Raw genomic sequence first — 21542 nt, forward strand, 5'->3', positions numbered from 1 at the left:
GATGCCGGACTCTATTCACCAATACCTCCTCCTACCATTAGTAAGGGACAGTCAAGTGTTCTCTTTTTAAAGTGCATATGTAGAAAATTCTTTCCTAAGCAAATACAATGCATAACCCAGCCATGGTCTTGAGTTGACCAAATTTTGAGCAACTTTAAAAATTCATAAAAAATTCAATTTCGATCGGAATTAGCTTAAAGTTTCTACACGACATAAGAGCATGTATATGTATCAGAAAAAATTATAAAAATGAAGAATTCTCTCCTAGTCATATTTGGTGAAATTTGGCCAATGACCCTGTACTATTATAGTACAGGGACTTTTACCCGATTTTGGAGCAACTTTAAAAATTCATAAAAAATTCAATTTCGATCGGAATTAGCTCAAAGTTTCTACACAACATAAGAACGTTCATATGTATCAGAAAAAAATATGTAAAGGAAAAATTTTATCCTTTTTCATTTTGGCAAAATATTTTTGAGCAACTTTAAGGACTTTAAGAATTCACTGATAAGAATCTGATCACGATATGCTGTGTATAATTAATACTATCATGATCTCTTATCTGTCTCTTTTAGAACTACCTTCTGTCAATATGGTGAGTCCTCCTGCCCCTCCAGCTATCAAGAGGAGTGATGAGTCTGTGGGGGTGTGGCAGAAACAGCCGGCCAGCTCTAAGCATGCGTCAAGCGTTAGTGCAGTCATCAAGTTGGACTATGACACATCTGATCCAATTTATGATACGCTCAGGCAGCTGATACTGAAATTTGTATTGAAATGGATAATGCCAGGTAAGAGAAAATAGAATTATGTGTAAAGAATAATTTTATAATTAATTTTGAAAATAATAATAGTATTTAATGTCATAAATAAATTACATGTGCATGTAGCTTAACTAGCTTGTGGTTTTTCAAGGGAATTACATTTTTGCAAAATTTACCTAATTTCCAATTTATGGATTTTAATTTTGCAAATTCTACCACATGCCATATTAAATTGATTTTTGCAGATTTTATTTTTGCAAATTAGGAAGGAATCTACGAAATTTGCAACCTTTGAAAAAACTACTTACACATGTACTTATACCATAATTATTAATTTTTGTTATATTTTTCTTTCTCCTATTGTATCTCTTCTTTCCTCTCTTTCTCTCATTAGGTTTCCACAGTAACAGGCCTGGCAGTATACAGCCTAAAGTAGCTAGCCCCAGTCCAGCTCTGGCCAGCAGTGATCAGTCCTTCACTCCAGAGCCACAGGAGATGATGAGGGAGATGTGGCTATCATCTCGTGACAATGTCAACCTTCTCTTTGAGATATGTCATCAAGTATGCCCATGTACTTGTACACAAAGAGGCCTCCTTCCAAAAAGGGGGATGTGACTTTTTATTAGAATTTAGTTAACATTGTGAAATTACTTAATAGTCTTTCAGCTTTCATTCTGCAAAGTTTAAAAGCAAGCTTGTGGGCTTTTTCTCATGATATGCTGAGTAGAAGAGATTTGATAATAATACACTGAAACATTTTACAGTTTTCATAATTTTCTCAAAATGTTTATTGTCCTTTTACAGGAGTTTCCCCTTTTTATTTTGGTTAATTGTGGGTTTGGTTAGTGGGTGGAGCATGCAATAATCAATTATTTGCTATTTTCAAATACATCGTAGGCTTTTCATCTGCCGTTGTCTCATCCAGGAGTTGTTAATAAACTAACTGAATTATACTCATCATGGGTGCAGGTAATTGATGACAATAATAAATGCATAATGTATTGCTATTATTATTATTTATTAATTATTTTTAAATACCGTAGAAGTGGAGTATTTTACTACCTTTATTATTTAATTTCTACAGTAAATTTTTACATGTTTTAAAAAAATTTTGGTTTACATGTGAGCTACTATAAATTAATATAACTGACAAAAAATGTACTGCCTCTTAATTTTACTTTTTTCTATTATGGTAATATTAAAATATTCCACTCTTATGGCATTTTTGTTATTATCAATCATAATTATTATTAACTGCCATTAATTAACTGACATTTCTCTCTCTCTCTCTCAAGGATTCCAATAAGCCGTTGTTTATGGAGGCTCCTGCTCCTCCCATTATCGTATCATCACTTCCTGTCAGTCCAACCCCTCCCCCCGCCCCCTCACTCTCAGTCCTCCCGTGGGAGGCCATCAGTGGGTATAGTAAATTTGACAGGTGAGACACTGATGAACTGAGTATTTGTTGATGAGTAGAAATACATGTACATGTACCGTATTTCCTCGAATAGGAGGCCTTACTCAAATAAATACCTATCACTAATATTATTATCATTATAGATACATGTATGTATAATTTAGCCAGTTCACCTCTGTTTAGAGTGGTCCAAATAACTCAATTGTTTATTTTCAGTCTTCACAGCATAAGGTGGCTGTTTTTGAACCCACTTTTTGATTTAATTTTTTCGTGATTTTTGCCTCTGTTAAGCAATAAACGTCTAGACCCTTATTCAAGGAAATACATGCATGAATACAAGCATGAATGAATGCATGAATGCATGAATGCATGATCTACAATACAGAATACATGTACTTGAGAATAAATTGTACATATACATTTGTGTACTGTCCCATGCATGTACATGAGTACATGTTACATATAACAGTTAGTGGAGGTTGTTGTTCAACTGTTTGTGCTTTTTAAAAGTTATAGGGGTTTCCCCCATTCAAAAATTTCCCATGTGTGGGTAGGGCAGCAATGTAGTGACGCCTACATTCAATGAAATTCTACTCATCCTATTTATACTGGTTTTATCTCACCAGGCTCTAGTGAGGCACACATCACACATCAGGTGTTAATTGTGTTAATTAGATTCATTGCCCAGTTGTGGCCCATTGACCCCTCCCCTAGGGCTCCTCCCTGTTCTACTCTATTGAAATGAGCTTCATTAAGACCACCATACAACATGAAGCATCTTTTATATTTTCAACTTTATGAAACATGTTTCAAGCTCCATTGACTCCTGTATTTTTTTAAAATGTTTCATGAAACAAGTTTCATGGTATATGATAGCCTTTATAGTAATGTCACCATATTATATACTTGTTTATAATGTACAGTGCACAGGGATTATTATTATTATTATTATTATTGTTTTTGTTGTTATTGTTTGTTATTATTATTGCAGATCTGATGTGAGAGCTGGTCTCCAGTCCTCATTAAAGATGTTTATAGCGCACACAAGTCAACTCTTCTTACACCAGCAGTCTGGTAGCAACGGGCATCAATTAGAGATACAGGTAGACAGCGGTCGTAGGATATTGAAGTTATACCAAGAGATTGTGCAACAATGGACACTGGACGGTGAAACGTGGTTGTACTTATTGTCAGTATTGCTACATTTAACGATAACATTATTGTATGATGAGTCATCCCCTCCTCCTGAGAACAGGGACACTAGTCTAGGAGGAAGCATAGCTGACCAGCTGCTACAAGTAATGGAGATCAGTTTCTAGTTATTTCCCTCTCTCTCTCTCTCTCTCTCTCTCTCTTTCATCTTTCCCTCTCTTTATCTCTTTGTACCTGTATCTGTACATGTACCTGTACATGTACATGTACAGGTACATGTACATGTACAGGTACATGTAGGTATATTTCAATCTTTCTCCATCATTAATTTTCTTCTCTCTCTCTCTCTCTCTCCCTCCCCCCTCTCTTTCCCTCTCCTTTCATTTCACTCTTACTCCATTTTATGTATTTACACAATCTTTATCTTTCTCTCTCTCTCTCTCTCTCTCCCTCTTTCTCTCAGACTCTGCTGGTATCATATGTCAGGTGTTCAATGGTAATGCTCATTCCTAGTGATTACTGGAACAACCTCTGGTCAGTGCTGTCATCATTGACCCAGTGGAAAGAAGTCATCGCTCAATGGAAAGTATGTCCAGCATAATATAACTTAATATGGACATGCATGTACAATACATGTATACCGGTACTATGTACATGTACATGTACATGCGAATCACTACATGTACAGTACTTGTATGATGAAGATACATGTACACGTACATGTACATGTACGTGTACAATATACATGTATTCTTTATCAGTATATATACGTGTACATGCATGGTTGGCTTGAAAGGAAATCTGATCTCTCTCTTCCCTTATGATATACCTGGGAACTATTTGATATCAAAATCATTTTTATTTGATTATTTCAAGGAATTATAGTGTCTGTCTGTATGTGTATGTATTCATGTGTCGGTAGGAATTGAAATGTTCATTAATGTTGTGTTATTTTTCCTCTTTTGATGCTGCCATGCATTTCTAGTAGTATACACTATGCAGTGTAGTACACGTATGTAGTCTGTACTTGCACTTGTTAAAATTTTTGTTTATAATCTCACTATTTACATCCTTCCTTTTGGCCTTCTTTCGTCTCACTCTCTCTGTCTGTCTGGCTCTGTCTGTCTCTCTCCCTCTCTCTCCCCTCTTTCTCTCTCTCTCCCTCTCTCTCTCCCCCCTCTTTCCCTCTCTCTCTCCCCCTCTCTCTTTCTCCCTCCCTCTCTCTTTCTCCCTCCCTCTCTCTCTCCTCCACAGGATGTAATGCGTAACACCACTCACTGCCTGTCAAGAGTAGTGTATCAAATTGATTTAGACCACCTCCCACTGAACCACATATCGGACACCCATCGTCCACGGACCCGTACCACGGGCTCAGCGGGTGAATGGTCTCGTAAGAAATCCTTCTCAGAGTACAGGCCACTCCCCCCTCAGCTATCCCATAGCTCAATTGACATCCCATCAACGATAGACTCTGTCCCAATCAACCGAAGGCTAGTGAAAGCAAGTACGTACGACATGACAACAAATAGTGTTTCCTCTCTGACCCCTCCTAATAATATTGATAAGAACAGACGCTCCTCCTCACCAGCAGTACCTCGATCAGCAACAGGAAGAGGAGGAGGAGGAGGAGGAGGTGGTGGAGGGGATAAAACAGGTAGTACTTCGTTATCACCTCTGGGTGGAGTAGGGGGCGAAGCCAAGCGTATATTCAGTAAAGAGTTGACTATACTAGAAGATGAGGATAGTCAGACTGATACCACTACTGGTGGACTTGATGAAGCTGTTAGTGGAGCTAGCCTCTACGATGAAGAAGTGGGCGTGTCCGATTATAAAGAGACTCCGTCCACTAATATTTTATCCAGTAGAGGCTCGTCTCCTATTGATACTGCCCCTGCTAGCAGTGACTCTGTTTTGATTGTTAATTCTCATACTAATCTATCCCCGGAACCAATAGATCACACCCAGTTGGTCTCAATTAACGTGACCACGCCCTCCGGCGGTAATATAATTAACGAGGAGGGCGGGGCTGATCCAAACCAGTTAACTGAGGCAGTGTCTCTAGTTATATCTAATGAGGATGTGTCGAGCGAGAGTGAGTCCCACACTCCAGATCAGACCCTTCATTCAACACTCCCTGAGCAACCTATTCCTATTTCATTCTCATCTCCGGTAAAGGACCAGGCCCCGCCTAGTCAGTCACACCCTCTCCGGCGATCCAATAGCGATAGCACAGCAGCTCGTCCCGTTTTTCGTAGACAAGACTGCGCTAGATCAACTTCAAGATCGAGATCGCCTGATCCTCGCTACTCTGTCGAGCGAGACCACACCTCCTCTGACCGCGTCTCCTCTGATCACACTCCCTCAGGTACCACTCAATCTACTTGCTCTGAGTCCTCGTTCAATCAGTATATTCCTGAGCAGAAACCACGAGCTCCTATTACATGGTTACAAACCAGTCACACTCCCTTGGCACCGATTGCACATGGTAAGTACATGTCTAATCACTGCAATGTATATTCCAACCGGCTCTATATACATGTACATGTAATTGCATGTGCTAATTTTACGAAGGGATGTTTAGAATCTTACATTAAAAGCAAATAAGCAACACTATTACTTTAAAACTTTAAATCCAGGAGATCAAAATGCAGTACATGTGCATGTATGTATAATAATTGCATACCGTATAGCGCTTTATTTTGGATGAGCTAAACTTTCACTATTTTCGCGGTTAGCATGAAACTGCGAAATTAAAGATCCGCTAATATTTCAATTGCCATTAAAGGCGTGGCACTAACATTGCGAATCCGCAAAAGTTATTTCCGTGAAAAATTGATTTTTATCAATCCGTGAAATTTTAGCTCCGCAAAATTAAAGCGCTATAAGGTATTAGCAAATTATATCCTCTGTTACTCTCCTCTCTCTCTCTCTCTCAGTGAAGTCAGAGCCCAGTCCTACAATGTTAGTTCATGGTTCCACTTCCCCGGATAGACCACTCCCTCCACAAGTAGCAGAGGGTGAGGGTAAATGGACTAACGTCTCGGTCTCTCTTGTATGGGAGTGCATGCTAAGGATATTAGGAGATATCAATAAAATAGAATCAAACATAAATCACTCACTGGCTCTACACTGCATAGCTGAAGTATGGAGCAGATTAGAAGAGGTATGCCTGTATGACTAGCTCTCTTGACTCTCTTTCCCTTCTATTTCCTTTTTCCCCCATTATTGGATGTATGTTGTGTACATGTACATCTGTGTTTATCTCTCTTAGTCTGGTTCTGTTAATTGCTTAGAATCAGATTTTTTGGCAAATAGCCAATATGGCACCTAATGATGTCTGTCTATCACTTACCCACCCTGCTTTCTCCCTCTCTCTCTTCCTCTCCCTCCCTCCCTCTCTCTCTCTCTTCCTCTCCCTCCCCCCTCTCTCTCTCTCTCCCTCTCCCCCTCTTTCTCTCCCCCCTCTCTGTTTCTTTCTCCCTCCTCTCTCAGATTGAGTCTAATCTAGGTATATCATTAGATAATAAAGTCACTCCTACTCTACCTCCATACATGCCTCCATTACAAGTATTCCTCCCTTGGGTCATAAAGGTAATTATACTGTACATTGTACCTAAACCCAGTACCTCTTATTCACATAATGTATGTACATGTATTTTGTATGTGTGCATGGTTAGTACACTACATATTGTGGGTGACTGCACATTATTATATGATCCATATTCTCCTCCTGTAGGCCTGTAGTTTGCCTCACAACTATCAGGAAGGTCGCAAGTTAGCCTACCAGCTCCTGTGTGACATGATATTGAGACACTCTGACTCTTCCAAAGTATCACAGGCAGTTCTCCCTCACTTTTACAGACTAGTACACACTGGACTCCAGCCAATATCTGTTAGTAATACTTGAATATAAGTACACTGATTATAAGTACTTAAGTAGGAATATCTATGCTACATTGTATATATTAAAAGCTGCTTTTAAAATATTTAATTTAGCTAGTGATCTTGGCTCATGTTTGGCCCTACCCATACATGTAATCCATCCCTTGGAATGCAGTCACTGTAATGGATCGTTAATTATTATATTAATTAGCTCAAGGGAAAGAATTTTGTGGTTTGTAAATTACCATGAGAACTGATTACTCTCTCTTTTCTTTGCTTGCATGTACATGTACATGTATACACAGGATGTTATTAATGTGACTGTTAAGAATGGATCCCATCTGCTCTCCTATGGGCTGTCTGGCTCCTCCATTTTATTGCACGATATTCTTGTGGGATGCTCTCACTTGCTGAACAGCAAAGCAACAGAAGTAAGTGTAATAATAATAATTAATAATAATAATAATAATAATAATAATAATGTTGTTTTTAGGTGCCTAGATTAGAGACAATGTCCCTATTAGGCTCCATGTACTACATATTGAGACAGTACTCCAGTACAGCACTACCAGTTCCAGTCTCAGGAGGAGACACTGTACTAGGAGAACACCTCAAAGTATGCTTTAATTATCCTCCCTATTACTGCTTGTTTCTAATATTGTACATTCTACACGTATGTACCAGTCAGTGTCAAATAAGGTCCCTATATTATTAACATGCTCAGTGTTTCTTGCCAAGAAGGGACTACATGTACAATTGCAATACATTGATAGTTAGTATCTGGTATTTTCAATCAGTTGTAAGTACATGTACATGTATTATCACTGATGTTTTGATATATGCATGCATGATACTTAATTGTTCTTAAACTTTTTATGTTGTGTTGAAAGTTTAAGCTCATTCGGATCAAAATTGATTTTTTAAGTATGGGGGCGTTGACCAAATTTTATCAAAAATTGAAAGAAGATTATTTCTTTAATTTTTTATAATTTTTTTTCTCATTCATATGCACATGTAGAAAAAGTTTGGGCTCATTTTCTTATCAAAATTGGGATTAAAAAATTTTTTTAAGTTGCTTTGAAATTGGGCTAAAGAAAGACCCTGTAGAAGTCAACTTTTAAAGTGTCAAATTATTTGTTTAATTAGAGCAGGGCAATTGCAGTGAATTGCCCATTCAAAAATTTTTAATGTGCCTTAAAAAAGGAGGATTTTACATGCTTTATCCTTTACTGATCTCTTTATAAATGCATGAAACGTTATGAGGCTATCGTGGGTCGGACAATAATGATATTCCTTGCTTGTTACTGAGGCTTGTAACATGTAGTTGGAATGTACATCTTAAGGCCTTTTCACACTGGCACAATTTTCAAAGCGCTTTGATGTGCTTTGTTGGCCCAGCTGAAATAATGTGCATTGATCTTGTTCACACTAGCAGCTGGATTATGTATCATTTTGTGTTCTTGTTGCCATTGGTTTACATTGATCGAAGCGCATCACTTCACATCAATCCACCTCTGGAGGTGAAGTGAGAGTGATGCGCATCAATGCGCATTAATTCAAAACCACTCTAGTGTGAACACGATTAATGCGCATCAATGTGCATTACTTTGGCCAGTGTGAAAAGGCCTTAAAACTATAGTAGACAGACGTTGGCCAAATCTTGTCAAAATTGGAAAGGAGAAGTTTCTTCATTCTTATAATTTTTCCTGATGCATATGCATGTACTTTTGCTAGCTGTATAGAAAGTTTAAGCTCATTCCGATCAAAATGAATTTAAAAAATTTTTTAAGTTGCTCCAAAATCAGGCCAAAGACCCTGTACTATAGTACAGGGACATTGACCAAATTTCGTCAAAAATTGAAAGGAGAGATTTCTTCATTTTAATAATATTTTCTGATGCATATACATGTACTTATGTTGTGTAGAAAGTTTAAGCTCATTCCGATGAAAATGAAATTTTTAAAGAATTTTTAAAGTTGCTCCAAAATTGGGCCAAAGACCCTGTACTAATGATTTTCCATCAAAAATGGATAGGAGAGAATTCTTACATTTTCTAATGCAATAGATACATTCATCATGCTCTTATACATGTATTCTCTCCATCAGGAGAAGCTGATATCTACATTATACAATTCTGCCACTAAGGAGAGCAACAGACAGTCCAGGATACTCGCCTTGTATCAGGTTGGTATGATGGTGTACTCGGAACTGACCTCGCCCACTTCCTCCACCCCCTCGTCATCGTCTAGCCACACCCACTCTGCTCCTAAACCCTCTAAACTTGTTCCCGAAGGCATCGATATCCTACTAGCAACTTTAAAAGTATATACATGTACATGTATAATTATAACCCACCCACGCTAATTAGTGGCATCATTTTACATTAGGTGCTATATTGCTTATTTTTTATTATTACAAAATGTATTAACTTATTATTATTTTATTATTATTAAAAATGACACATGTACATGTAGGTTAGGTAGAATTTATTATTATTATTATTATTATTATTATTATTATTATTATTATTATTTCTTTAGTTTCCGGATAGTTCTCTCTCTCTCAGTTCTTTGGACATGCTGACTTTATTAGCTGAAGGGGGCGGGGCCTCTCAACAATTGAAGTCTCACTTTCCCTCGTATGTGTTGAGACTAATTAAAGGACTAACTTCTGCTTGCGCTCACCTCCTCTCTAGTTCCTTGAGAAAAAATAAAGTAAAAATCATTATTTACATGTGCACGTACTTATATTAATTCCTTGAACAGTGAAAGAATATTTATTGGCTGTGAACTTATCCAAAAATTTATTTTTGGAGATTTAATTTATGCAAATTTATTAGGTCTGCCATCTTGTTCTCAGTATTGTTTTTATTTTTATAAGTCTTCAAAGAATTGAAAATCCATGAAATTTACAGCCTTAAGACATTTTACGCTGCGTAGTACTTTTCCTTGTGCCAGTCTTCGTCTCTGTCTCTTTTTCCGTCTCTCTCTCTGTCTCTCTTTCCGTGTCCTTCTAAAACCTCTTCTGATTATTGATCTCGCTTCTCTTCCTCCTCTCTCTCTTTTTTCTTACTTTCAATGTATCTTCTTTGATATTTAATAGTTTCCTACTTCTAATTAAGAGTGGCCCTTATATCCCTCCCTCTCTCTCTTTCCTCTTTCCGTTAGGTTATTATATCAACGTTATTATGTTTGCGTGATTGGTTAATGTCTCTCTCAATTAACGACAATGTTGATTCTACCTTATTACCCGAGGCGGCTCTAAAAGATGTGTTCAAGGTACATTGTACATGTACATGTCATTTTAATTAATATACATGTACATGCATATACTAAATGGCTCAAACTTTCTACATACATGTAAGATAAGGACATCAATATGTACCAGAAAATATTGGGGGTGATTTTGCAGCCATTATTTTAAAAAGCATAGTCCGCAATATTTTACTCATTTTCTAAATTACACGTACATGTACATGTACATGTACATGTACGTGTAGCCGTTGATGGTTCATGCTGTGTACGTGTAGGAAGTTTGCTTACTAAGCATATTAATGACACAGAGTGCCAAGCACACATTCCTAGTATTAGTATGTAGTATACTAGTATTAATATTAGTATTACTATTAGTATAATTAGTATATGGTATATAGTATTAATGTTAGTATTAATACTAGTATTAATACCAGTGCATTCTTATAATTCTAGTTACTCTGTTATGTAGTGTCCCAATGTTAGTAGTAGTTTTAAAGTTGTTGTTGCATGTACATGTTATCAAAGGACTTGTCAACTGATACCTACATGTACTGTACATGTGCGTACATGTACATGTACATGTACATGTACATGTACATGTATGTATAGGTGATAATTATAAGCATATTATACATGTACATGTATATGTATTATTTTATGTACATGTACATGTACATTAAAAATGATGTAATATTTGGCAGAATAGTGAACCTGTTGCTTTGTGGTGCTGCCAATTTCTAATTTTTAAATTATATTATTGACTTGTGGCTGATGCAATCATTCCTGCGATACTTTTAGCCACGCCCCTTTCTGTCACGCCCACTTATAATTAATATTTGGCAGTCGTGGCACAATGCCGTGCCAACAATCAATGGATTCATAGTGAGTGGATCGTGGAGCAGATTGGGTTTGGTCCTACCAAATGTATGTGTACATTTGGTGTGTCACTTTGAAATATTTTGTCATTTAAAATAGCTTGAGCCTTTGCCAAATTAATACTATATAAAACCTTAGGAGAGCGAGAGAAGGAGAAAAAGAATAATTTGTTTATTTATTTATTTATTATTATTATTATTATTATTATTATTATTATTATTTATTAATAAAATTAAGAGATCAGAGTGTACACTCAATAGACAAGATATGATCAAGTACTCTTGATATGATGAAATGAGTAGAAATTCTTGTAGAGTGTAATGCCATGACCCTGCAGCTGTTACAGGTTATAACCAGTTAACCTTTAGCTACATATTCACATTGTACTTGTAATTTGTACATGTATGCATGCGTACTGTACATCATGTACATGTACATGTACATGTACATGTACATGTACATGTACATGTACATGTACATGTACATGTACATGTACATGTATGTTGCGAAAGCATAATTTCAGGTGTAATATTCTTTATGAAATGATTATATGCCCAGTGAAGGAAGCAACTATCTAACAATCACTAAATTTTAACTGACAGGTGGTGTATGCAGCTGCTAATATCCACGAGGATACACTAGAGCTGGACAGTATATCGTCTCCTGTCAATCTCTCCCTCGGGCCATTGGATGTTCCACCATCACGATCCGGCAAATCGACCAAGACCAGACACGAGAGTAAGCCACGCCTACCTGCCACACCTACCAATTAATATCGTATTTTTATAGATGAAGGAGGAGACAGTGAAGATATAACAATAGTAGCGAGATCGGTTAGTATTAATAATAGTATTAGTGGTTATTAATGGTTATTATAATTTTTATAATAGGTACTGTCACATTTAATGAATTTCTTGTGTCATTATCCGTTCATGAGTGGTGCTGCCTGTCTCTCCTCTACTGTCTGTTCGTATCATGACTCTCCTAGTCTGCAGTATCTTGATGAACTGTCAATAGAAATATTCGACTCGCCGCGAGTTCAAGTGATTAATTATTATGTTACTAGTAATAATTGCAAGAATAAAAAATACTCTTAATCACATGTTGTACATGTGCACTAGCTGATTAAAACACTGACATTAAAAAGCAGTGAAAATAATAATAATATTAATACATGTACATGAATAATGAATAATGACGAATGTATGTACATGTACATGAACACATAATTTTGAATTGTTATATAATTCTTTTTTTTTACTTGTACATATCTTCTCTCCCCATTCAGTTTTTCTCCATTAATGGTAATGCCATATTAGCTGTGGTTGAGATACCAGCACAAGTAAGCCATGCATTCACTCTATGGCATGTTTTATTATATCAACAGTTTATACAAGTACATAAGTGTTAACCACATTGTGTCCGACCCACGAGAGCTTTTACAATAAACTGTGTATAAAAATGAGGCCTGACAGCCTTCTGAGTTTAACCTCTTTAGGTCATTCTGTTAGTTTACCAAAAAAATTTTTGAAAGGGGCTGATGTACCCCTAATCATTAAACCAATAAAACCACTACACAATCAAAAGTAATCATGCCTGAATCAGCAATATTGCCCAAAATGAACGAGGCAAGTCTGATATGAGTACTGGTACAGTCCTGACAAGTATCAATGCTGATCATGCCTGATGCTCTGGCCTGAACCAGTGCAAGACCTTTTCATGATTGTGTTGCAACTGATTTTATGACTGTATCGTGACTGATTGCCCAAAATACATGATCCAGTACTGATTTCACGACTGATTCAGGCTGGTATCATCCTGATTCAGACTCCAAACTTTTGGTTGTGTAGTGAAATATTGTGTATGTACATGTATATCTTATTATGTATGCATAAATGTACATGTATGTGTACATATATGTATCTGTACATGTACATGTATGTAGGTATGTGTCCATTTGTACCATGAGCATTTACTCTCGTTTTGAGGGCATGAGTACAAGTACCCAAGAGTATGTGTATGTGGTTTGGTGGTTACCATGTATAACAATAATAATGTTGATATTGTCTGTCTGACTACTGAGGGATACATTACTATGTCTTCCACTATACCTCTTTACTCTACTCTAGCCTTTGGACTAGCTTTACTCTCTCATTCTCTCTCTTTTATTTATTATGTCTGGCTTCCATTGTGGTCACCTCTCTTGACCACAAAATAGACCATTAAGGAGATAAGAGAGAGAGAGAGAGAGAGGTGACAGCTAGATTGGATGCATGTATATGTACATACATGTAGATGTTCTTGTTTTCCTTCCATGTGCATGAAGTTTCGTTCAAAACAGGATATTATACAATTATTAAAATATTTGTTTGATTAACTACCAGTCCTCTGCAGCTGTTCTACTGGCCCTCTCCTGGCTTTTAAGTAGCAGAAATATTTATCAATTATGTACATGGAAATGGGGGACTTACCTTTGTTTCCTTCTCCTCTTCCTCTCTCTCCTCCTCTCTCCCCCCTCTCTCCCCCTCTCTCTCTCCCCTCTCTCTCTCCCCTCTCTCTCCCCCCTCTCTCTTTCTCCTTATAGTCTAAAGGGTTACCCATAAACACAGCTAGTTCTAATTATCAGTGTAGACTGATACTGAGAGACATTACTGGCAAGTATTGCTGGGATGCCAGTATACTACACGGCAGTAGAGACACAGTCAATAATAATGAAGGTATAGCATTATTAGTAGTAGTAGCATCATGATTATCATTATTATTAGTATTATTATTATTGTTAATGGATGTCGTAAAATATTAATTGCTTTTATTAAATTATTATTTGTTTATTTTCAGTGTCTATAATATTATGGATTCTGAATTCTCGGAAATAACGCGATCGTTCGATCAATTCAATTGATCACACGAGAGAGAGAGAGAGATTAACAAAGATGAGTGTACATGTACATGTAGTAGTACGTGCGTGAGAAATTGAAAATGATTTGGCGGCGAGGACAGAGAGAGAGGGTATTGAGAGAGTGAGATAAATAAGCTGATTGTTCATGTCTTATAATTATCGTATTTTTCCAACAGAAGCCTCTCCGCTCCTTTGTACTCTGAATGCCTTTAAGACAGATACAGAGAGAAAGAGAGAGAGAGCATGCTATTGACGAGTATAGATAGACAGGTAGACACTATTATTGTATAAACAGAAGACATTGTAGCTCCATTATGAGATCTACACATTAATACAAAGTATGGCCCAAGTACATGACGTATTAGGAGTGTATTGGTAGTACTGGGTAGTATGGGGTGCATGATGTAGTGTGGGTAAAGTGTGATATGTCTTCAAGTCTTCGGTAATTATTGAATAACTAATAATTAAAATGTTGGCCTTTGATGTGGTTGAGTGTACAGTGTACATTCTATGGACTGGTCTCATCTGTCTGTGCACTTATGTCATGCGCATTTGAATGTAGGAATGATCTCTCTCTATCTCTCTCTGTCTGTCTCTCTCTCTCTGTCTCTCTCTGTCTCTCTCTCTCTCTCTCTCTCTCTCTCTCTCTCTCTCCCTTCTCTCTCTCTCTCCCCCCTCTCTCTTTCCCCCCTCTTTCTCCCTCTCTCTCTCTCCCTCCCTACAGATATTATTGATTCCAGTGGTTCTCTCCCATTGATCAAGGAGGCAGAGAGTTATGACTCTCTCCTCTCATTATCAGAGGACACTGACCACTCCTCTCCTTTATCCTCTCGGCTCCACCCCTCTCTCTCCGACCCTCTTATCCCTCCCTCCTGGGTGACCACGCCTACCACCTCAGGAACTGACCTACTCAACGAGGTACCTCCCACACATACTATCACCATAGCTACCACTCTGTTGCTATAGTTACTCGTACATGTCGAGACGACCAGTCCAGAGTGTTTGTTATTCCCTGGGGTTGGTCTGGCAGAGCCCGCCCCATCGTGTGACGAGCCCACGGGTCCAATTGGGTCCCTGCTTGAGAACCTGTTGGAATCTCAGTACCAGAATGAGTTAGACCATCAGATCAGAGTGGAGTCATTGCCATGGTAACTTGTGTACCCTATACACATGTGTGGCTATTGTTATTGTCGTATTAATTATTAGTTGAGTGATTGTGTGTGTCTGTTGGAACAACATTTGATATGGATAAAATGTTATAAAATATAAACAGAATAAATTAATTAGTTGTACATTGTGTTTCTTCTAATTTTTCTCTCTCTTCCTCTCTCTCTCCCTCTACTCTTACATTGTACATTGTACATGTACACAATTAATGTATCTACTATCCTTTTACATTTTTCATTCTTCTCTCTCCCTCTCTGTCTCTCTCTCTCTCACTCTCTCTCTCTCACTCTCTCTCTCCCCCCCTCTCTCTCTCTCTCTCTCTCTCTCTCTCCCTTTCTCTCTTCCTCTCCCCCCCTACAGTATGCATTGTCAAACAGTCACTGAACCCGAGGCCCTTCCCTCCTCGTTCCCATTCTATTATTGTCGTCTCTTTTTATCTCACACAGGATACATGTCATGGCAGAAACGGTATACAACCCACTAGCTGCTAATTACTGCATTATCCCTCCATACTACATGTACATGTACATGTATACCTACTACATGTACATGTACTCATGTATCTACTATATGTACAGTATGGTAGCTTATACATGTAGTATGTCCTTTGTGTATTGTTGTAGGAATAATATTGAGTTGATTGAGAAGACTGAACAATTAGTGAGGGAATTGAAGCACTTAGACTCAACACAGGCTCAGTGGTAATTAGATTATAGCTATATATATGGTATCACTCATTTCGCCTTCTCTCTCCCCCTCTCTTTTTCCCTCCCTTACTCTCTCTTTCTCTCTCCCTCTCTCTCTCCTCTCTTTCTTTATCTCCCTCTCCTCTCTCTCCTTTCTTCCTTTGATCTTTTATTAATCTTTCTCTAGTCGGCAAACTTATAAAGTTGCCGTATTATATGTAGCGAATGGCCAAGAAGACAAAGCATCTATTCTTAGTAATGCTAAAGGAAGTCATGATTTTGAAGAATTTGTGTCTGGCCTGGGCTGGGAAGTAAGTTGACCTATCCCCCCTTCTCTCTCTCTCTCTCTTGTTTTGTGTCTACTTCCTAATGTATTTTGGCAAGTGATAATTTTGTTTGTCCCTTACTCTCTCTCTTCTCGCTCAAATTCCTCGTACTTCTATTAGGAGAGAGAGAGGGAGAGAGAGAGAGGGAGAGGGAGGGAGAGTGGGGAGTCTGAGGTAAGAGTCAAACAAGCATATGAAATGAGGGAGAGTCCGTCCATGTCATAAGAGGAAGGAAGAGAGATCTGGTGTGCATGTATATGTACATGTATGTAAATGAATGAGAGAGAGGGGGAGAGTGAGACATGACTCTGTGCTCTCATTACACTATCATGTTTTAACTTATATCTTTATTATTGTTACAATATCCATCCCAGTGCCTCTCTTTTTACTCTCCCTCTATTTCTCACATAACAAAGATCAGAGGATCGTGATATTTGTAATTCATAGCCTATCTTTATATCCTTTTTACTCACACTATACTCGACCATGCTCTGTATTAGTCTGCGTGTACATGTACATGTGCTACATGTATCTTTTACAGTGTTTGTTTATTTGCTATTATTATTTATTTATTTATTTATTATTTTAATTACATCATGTCATTGTGTATGTGTACACATAGACACACTTTTCAACTATTTCTCTCTCTCTCTCTCTCTCTCTCTCTCTCTCTCTCTCTCTCTCTCTCTCTCTCTCCCTCCCCCCTCCCTCCTTCTCTCTCCCTCCCTCCCTCCATCCCTCTCTCTCCCTCCCTCCCTCCATCCCTCCATCCCTCCCTCCCTCCCTCTCTCTCTTTCTCTCTCTTTAGCATGTACCTCTATGTATGTATGCTTATTTTATTAAAATGTTGGTACACTTTATCATCAATTATTGAAGCCATTCATTCATTGTATTTACTATTATAAATTATGATTTATCTATTTGTATTTATTTGTTTATTTATGATCTGAGAGTGTGTGTCTCATTAGTACTGTGAACCCTAACATGCCCTCAGAGAAAAAGAGAGAAAGAGAGAGAAAGAGAGAGATCTACTAGTTACATGTACATCTAGCATGCATGTATTTGTACAGGTGGCACATACATGTACATGTACATACATGTACATGTACATGTATGTACATGTACATGTGCATGTACATGTATTATTATTGCATGTATTATGATGAGTGTGATATCAATCAGTGAGTGAGTGAGTGGTGATTAGTGTGAGACTCATTTTGCCTATAAAAGGTAGTATAATTATTATTCACTTCTTGATATGATACACTTATGTCCTCATGAAGCCCCTAGACCATATCATGCTGCATATCATTATACTGTAGTATCAGGAGTACATTACTCCTATTAGCGCCCACTCACGCCTACAAGAGATGAGGGAGAGGGTGTGAATGGGACATCATGTACATGTACAATTGTACATGAATTTGTATTTACACAATATACCTAATTTTCTCTCTCTCCCTCCCTCTTTTTCTTTATATTGTTAAGGTTGATATGAGGACTCATCAAGGATATGCAGGTGGTCTGAGTAGCAGTTATACAGCTGGTATATCAATGACTTATTTTGCCTCTTCTACTGAAGAGATACTTTTCCATGTATCTACTAGAATGCCAGCAACATCTGGCACTGATTTCGATCATAAAGTAAGAGGGAAAGAGAGAGAATGACTTGTTAATGAAAGGGCACAGACAATAAAGGGAGAAAGGCTGAGTCTAGTAGACAAAAAGGGAGACAGAGAGAGGAAGAGAGAGAGTGTGTGTATTCTAACAAGACTCTATTAGTCGCCTAATATGAGCCGGTCATGATTATAACCTTGGCTTGGAGATCAGACACATTCTGACCTGATCATTGAATTATTGAAAAAGTTTGCAAACTTGTAAACATGTTGACAGTATAACTCTCACTACTGTACATTGTGTATCCACTACTGACACTATCTCCATATAAATCCATTGGATTATGTGATCTTATACAGCATATAATGTTTGAAGTCATTCAATGACCTATTATCATTGCCCGACTCTTCTTTTATCTACTAGTACAAATATTAATCGAATTACTATTATCTTTTGTTATCGTGTGAGTATATCGAGTGTGTACAATATATAACAGAGTACATGTACATGTACATGTACATGTACATGTACATGTATGTGATTTCACACAGAGAGAGAGAAGGAAGGAGGGAGAGAGAGGAAGAGAGGCAGACAAAACTATGCATATATTATGCATGTACATGCAAGATCACATGGTTGGTATGGACATTAAATTAACTAATTCTTTAATCGCTAATGCATGTACATATACACATGTACATGTACATATCTATTGGATGTATAGTACAAGTATTAGATCAGAATTTATATCATTATTGTATAGCGTTTATCCAATGCATCATGTGAGTGCTGACAGTGACATTTCATAATTTATTATTGAAAGGAAATTAATTGAACCCTCCACCTGACCTAACAGTTCCATAGTAATAATAATACTGATAATACTGATGCACCAGTAACAAATATCCATGGTAATAATACTGAATATATCAGCTAGTAATAAATATCCCCCCTGCTGCTGATCTATCTCTTTCACTCTACAAGATCTGTGTCTATACTCTCCTTTCCTCCTCCTCTCGTGCCCTCTCTTCCTCTCCTCCTCTACATGAGTCTATATTAATGAATGGTTCATGCATACTTTCCTTCATTTGTTACCTAGTAACACACCAATTACCTAATACCAGCTGCCCCTCTGGTCTGGTCTGGTGCGTGTGTTGATGATTATTGTTATTTGGTGTGTTGCATAGTGGAAGCCTCAAATAGGTAGAGATGCATTCTTAGATGTTTGTTGGTCAGGTATACCTCTTTGCTATGCCTATCTGTTCTGATGTCATCTTAAAAGTTAAATATTGAGAAATGCTGTAGAGAGGAGGAGGAATGTGCTTCACTGGCTCTTCTCTCCTTGGTCTTCCTTCCCCTCCTTTCATGTGACTTGGCTGATCCTTTATGGCAACAAGTCCATCGCAACTTTAACTGCTTCTCTCTCTCCCTCTCTCTCTCTCTCTCTCTCTCTCTCTCTCTCTCTCTCCCTCTCCCTCCCCCCCTCTCCCTCTCCCTCCCTCCCTCTCCCTCTCTAGGTAAGACATTTAGGAAATGACGAAGTACACATAGTGTGGAGTGAGCACTGGAGAGACTACAGACGCTCTATATTAAAGACACAATTTGCTGACGTCCTACTAATAATATACCCACTGCCCAATGGACTGTACAGGATACAAATAGACAAGAAGAATAATGTAAGAGAAGTAGTAAGAGGGAGGGAATGGGGGAGAGCACATGTGCAGGTGAGAAGGTGTATCCTTTCCTCCTACTCCTCCTCCTTTTTGATTCCTCCTCTTCTTGTCCACTCTAGATTCAGTTTGGCCCTCTGTATGATGGTATAGTAGTTGATGGCTCTAGCCTCTCTCACCTAGTGAGGGCAACGGCCATTAATGCATTGAGAGTAATGAGGACACCTTTGTTCATGTACAGAGGAAAGTGAGTCTACCTCATTATATGAAGTACATGATTTAATGCTCTATTAGTTGCATAATATGCATTAACTTAAAAAATAGATTATTAAATAATAATGATTATTATAATATTAAGAATATTGTTATTTTAATCTGTATTAATAATATCAACTTTTATCAAAAGTTGCTAATTTTCACATGTTAGCTTTATAATTAGCAGCCCTGCTTGTAATTATATTAGTTCTTATCCCATTAAGTCATGTACTGGACTGTATCCTGGTGTATTGTAATCCTGTTATTGTGTTAATATGATTTCTCTTCCTCTTTCCTACTCTGCCTGTATCCTCTCTCATTCGTCCATATATCCTACTCTCGTTTCCCTTTTATCTTCTTCCTCTCCCTTTCTCTAGATATGAGGACAGATGGAAGTATATACAGTCCGTTACCTCGAGAACTGTTCCCTCTACTTACGAGGATTTCATACAAAGCGTTATACACCCTCAGGCTAAAGCCACCCCTACCCACCCACCACTCAAGCTTGTGCTATCGGCGACTTCGACGCAGCAAAACGAGTTAAGCTCTAACCGTCTTTCTACTCCACCTCCCCTCCTCTCCTCTCTTGAAACAAGATGGACTCTGGGTTCATTTGAGCCTAGTCATCAACCGACCAATAATGAAGATATGGATGGTAAGGTTACTCTCACTCTCTCTCTCTCTCTCACTCACTCTCTCTCTCTCTCTCTCTCTCCTCTTCTTTTTTGACCTTTTCTCTCTCTGCTCTATTAGAATGTCCTAATTCACAGACTCAAACTGATCATATACTGCCAGTAGGAGAAGGTCAGTCATGACATCATATGTCTCTGTTCTGAATTGTGACCTTTCTCTCTCTTTCTTACTCTTTCTGTCTCTTTCTCTTCTCTGTCTCTTATTAATATCAGAACTAAGTCTAGAAGGCTCATTAGGCTGTCATGACAATGTTACTATTGATACTAACCCTCAGACATGATAAGGGAGGGGAGAGAGGAAGAGGGGGAGGAGGTCTACCATGCATTGACTATTTATCACTAGCATTCCACATTTAACAGCAGTTACAATCATCATCATCAACTTTATTATTATTAACTCTCTGTCATTAATTAATTTTTAGCAAATGTAATAATAATAATAATAGTGATATCGTGTATAATAGTAATGATGGTAATATTGTGTTACTGACTTACTACAATACTACACAAAAATACCACAAAAACCCTTTAATTTGTATCAGCTCCTAATGAGGTATTACCTAGTCACACCAACAATCAGTTCTCACTCCCCATATGTCTTCATTCTCCTTGCCACCATACTTCAAGCTTCTTCTTTCCCTCCCTCCTCTCTCTCTCTCCTCTCCCTATCTCTCTTTCTCTCTCTCTCTCTCTCCCTCCTCTCTTTTTCATCAACCCCCTCAACTGATCCTGTGTATATATAAATGGGGAGGTGGTTGTTTACCATTTCTACTTGTTTGTTGGCAAACGATCCAGTGGTATATAATTACCCTGACCAGCAGTAAGGATTCACTTCATGCAATCATTGGCATATATGGTAAAGGGTGTGCTTCAAAGAGATGTCAA

At 37.8% G+C, this 21542-nt stretch overlaps 1 protein-coding gene across 2 annotated transcripts in view; it reads left to right on the plus strand.

The window, feature by feature from the left end:
* LOC100634985 (ral GTPase-activating protein subunit alpha-1-like) overlaps positions 1 to 21189 on the plus strand; it is a 24823-nt gene extending 3634 nt beyond the window's left edge. Inside the window, exons 9-40 of one of the 2 annotated variants that reach the window (XM_019997517.1) lie at positions 1 to 40; positions 579 to 791; positions 1159 to 1325; positions 1662 to 1733; positions 2060 to 2202; positions 3173 to 3479; positions 3797 to 3919; positions 4588 to 5818; positions 6270 to 6496; positions 6826 to 6924; positions 7070 to 7225; positions 7521 to 7646; positions 7709 to 7831; positions 9322 to 9537; positions 9756 to 9929; positions 10383 to 10493; positions 11948 to 12083; positions 12135 to 12178; positions 12236 to 12388; positions 12634 to 12687; positions 13930 to 14062; positions 14969 to 15162; positions 15211 to 15392; positions 15772 to 15879; positions 16035 to 16112; positions 16285 to 16408; positions 17912 to 18067; positions 19558 to 19716; positions 19833 to 19957; positions 20343 to 20620; positions 20719 to 20769; positions 20871 to 21189. In XM_019997517.1, coding sequence (XP_019853076.1) covers positions 1 to 40; positions 579 to 791; positions 1159 to 1325; positions 1662 to 1733; positions 2060 to 2202; positions 3173 to 3479; positions 3797 to 3919; positions 4588 to 5818; positions 6270 to 6496; positions 6826 to 6924; positions 7070 to 7225; positions 7521 to 7646; positions 7709 to 7831; positions 9322 to 9537; positions 9756 to 9929; positions 10383 to 10493; positions 11948 to 12083; positions 12135 to 12178; positions 12236 to 12388; positions 12634 to 12687; positions 13930 to 14062; positions 14969 to 15162; positions 15211 to 15392; positions 15772 to 15879; positions 16035 to 16112; positions 16285 to 16408; positions 17912 to 18067; positions 19558 to 19716; positions 19833 to 19957; positions 20343 to 20620; positions 20719 to 20769; positions 20871 to 20938 — 5571 coding nt within the window. In that variant the 3' untranslated portion in view covers positions 20939 to 21189. The remainder of the gene's footprint in view (positions 41 to 578; positions 792 to 1158; positions 1326 to 1661; positions 1734 to 2059; positions 2203 to 3172; positions 3480 to 3796; positions 3920 to 4587; positions 5819 to 6269; positions 6497 to 6825; positions 6925 to 7069; positions 7226 to 7520; positions 7647 to 7708; positions 7832 to 9321; positions 9538 to 9755; positions 9930 to 10382; positions 10494 to 11947; positions 12084 to 12134; positions 12179 to 12235; positions 12389 to 12633; positions 12688 to 13929; positions 14063 to 14968; positions 15163 to 15210; positions 15393 to 15771; positions 15880 to 16034; positions 16113 to 16284; positions 16409 to 17911; positions 18068 to 19557; positions 19717 to 19832; positions 19958 to 20342; positions 20621 to 20718; positions 20770 to 20870) is intronic. The other variant, XM_019997516.1, reaches the window with a different exon arrangement.
* The last annotated feature ends 353 nt before the right edge of the window (positions 21190 to 21542 follow it).

This window comes from Amphimedon queenslandica, unplaced genomic scaffold (assembly GCF_000090795.2).
Source record: "Amphimedon queenslandica unplaced genomic scaffold, v1.1 AMPQUscaffold_13365, whole genome shotgun sequence".
NCBI lineage: Eukaryota > Metazoa > Porifera > Demospongiae > Haplosclerida > Niphatidae > Amphimedon > Amphimedon queenslandica.